Raw genomic sequence first — 1,091 nt, 5'->3', positions numbered from 1 at the left:
AATTTTCAATTAAACAACCAAATACATTATTAGAGAATAGTTAATCTCCTCTAAGATTCGATTTAATATTATTTCTTACTTCATCTGGAGTCATTCCTTGAGCAAGTAACCATGTTAATTTAGTGAATGCTGCTTCAATAGTCATATCTCCACCACTAACAACACCAATTGATTTATATCCATATGCTGCACTATAATCATCTAAATCAACTCTTCCCATATGACATTGTGTTATATCAACAATAACTACTCCTCTTTGAATTGCTTCTCTCATTGGTTTTAAAAAGTTTTCTTTATCAGGTCCATTACCTGCACCAAATGCTGCTAATATTACACCTCTAACATTATTATTTAAAACTGCTTCAATAAATGTTGATGTAATACCTGGATGAAGATAGATAATAATAACACCATCTGTAACTGTAGGAATAAATCTCATTGGCGCATTAGCATATGGATTAACGTGTGGCCAATCAACAAGAATTTCAGCACCAAACATTGCCAATGCTGGATAATTAGCTGAATCAAATCCCTCATAACTATTTGCTTTTAACTTTTGAACTCGATTTCCTCGATATAAATGTCCTCCAAATGTAACAACAACTTCTGGAATTGGAATATCACCAGCAGTTGTTAATGCACTTAGTAAATTATTTGTAGCATCTGAATATGGTTGACATAATGGTGTTTGTGCTCCAGTAACTACAATCGTCTTATTTAAATTCTCAAACATAAATGAAAGAATACTTGAAGTATATGCAAGAGTATCAGTTCCATGCAATACAACAAATCCATCATAATCATTATAATTCTCATTAATTACAACTGCTATTCTTACCCAATCTTTTGGTGTCATTGCTGATGAATCAAGTAATGGGCTTAATTCAATAAAATCATAATATGGTAATGTTTCACTTTGGAATTGCGGCATTTCTTGAATTAATGATTGAAGATATCCAGGCTGTGGTTCCCATCCTTGTTCTCCTTGTTTCATTCCAATTGTCCCACCTGAATAAACAATAAGAACATGCTTTGGGTTATGTGTTGCTTGTGCTATTGAAAACAATAAAAGAATATACAAGAAGATCATT

General features: G+C 32.2%; 1 protein-coding gene across 1 annotated transcript; it reads right to left on the bottom strand.

The window, feature by feature from the left end:
- Positions 1-40: 40 nt before the first annotated feature.
- Positions 41-994, bottom strand: EDI_270630 (L-asparaginase, putative; the record flags this gene model as incomplete). The annotated part of the gene is made up of 1 exon (XM_001735107.1): positions 41-994. The coding sequence occupies one exon, from the start codon at positions 992-994 to the stop codon at positions 41-43; it is 954 nt and encodes a 317-aa protein (XP_001735159.1).
- Between the last annotated feature and the right edge of the window lie 97 nt (positions 995-1,091).

Source organism: Entamoeba dispar, genomic scaffold (assembly GCF_000209125.1).
Source record: "Entamoeba dispar SAW760 scf_1105229458905 genomic scaffold, whole genome shotgun sequence".
Taxonomy (NCBI): domain Eukaryota; phylum Evosea; order Mastigamoebida; family Endamoebidae; genus Entamoeba; species Entamoeba dispar.
Note: the sequence above shows the minus strand (reverse complement) of the source record. Positions and strands in the feature narration are given on the sequence as shown.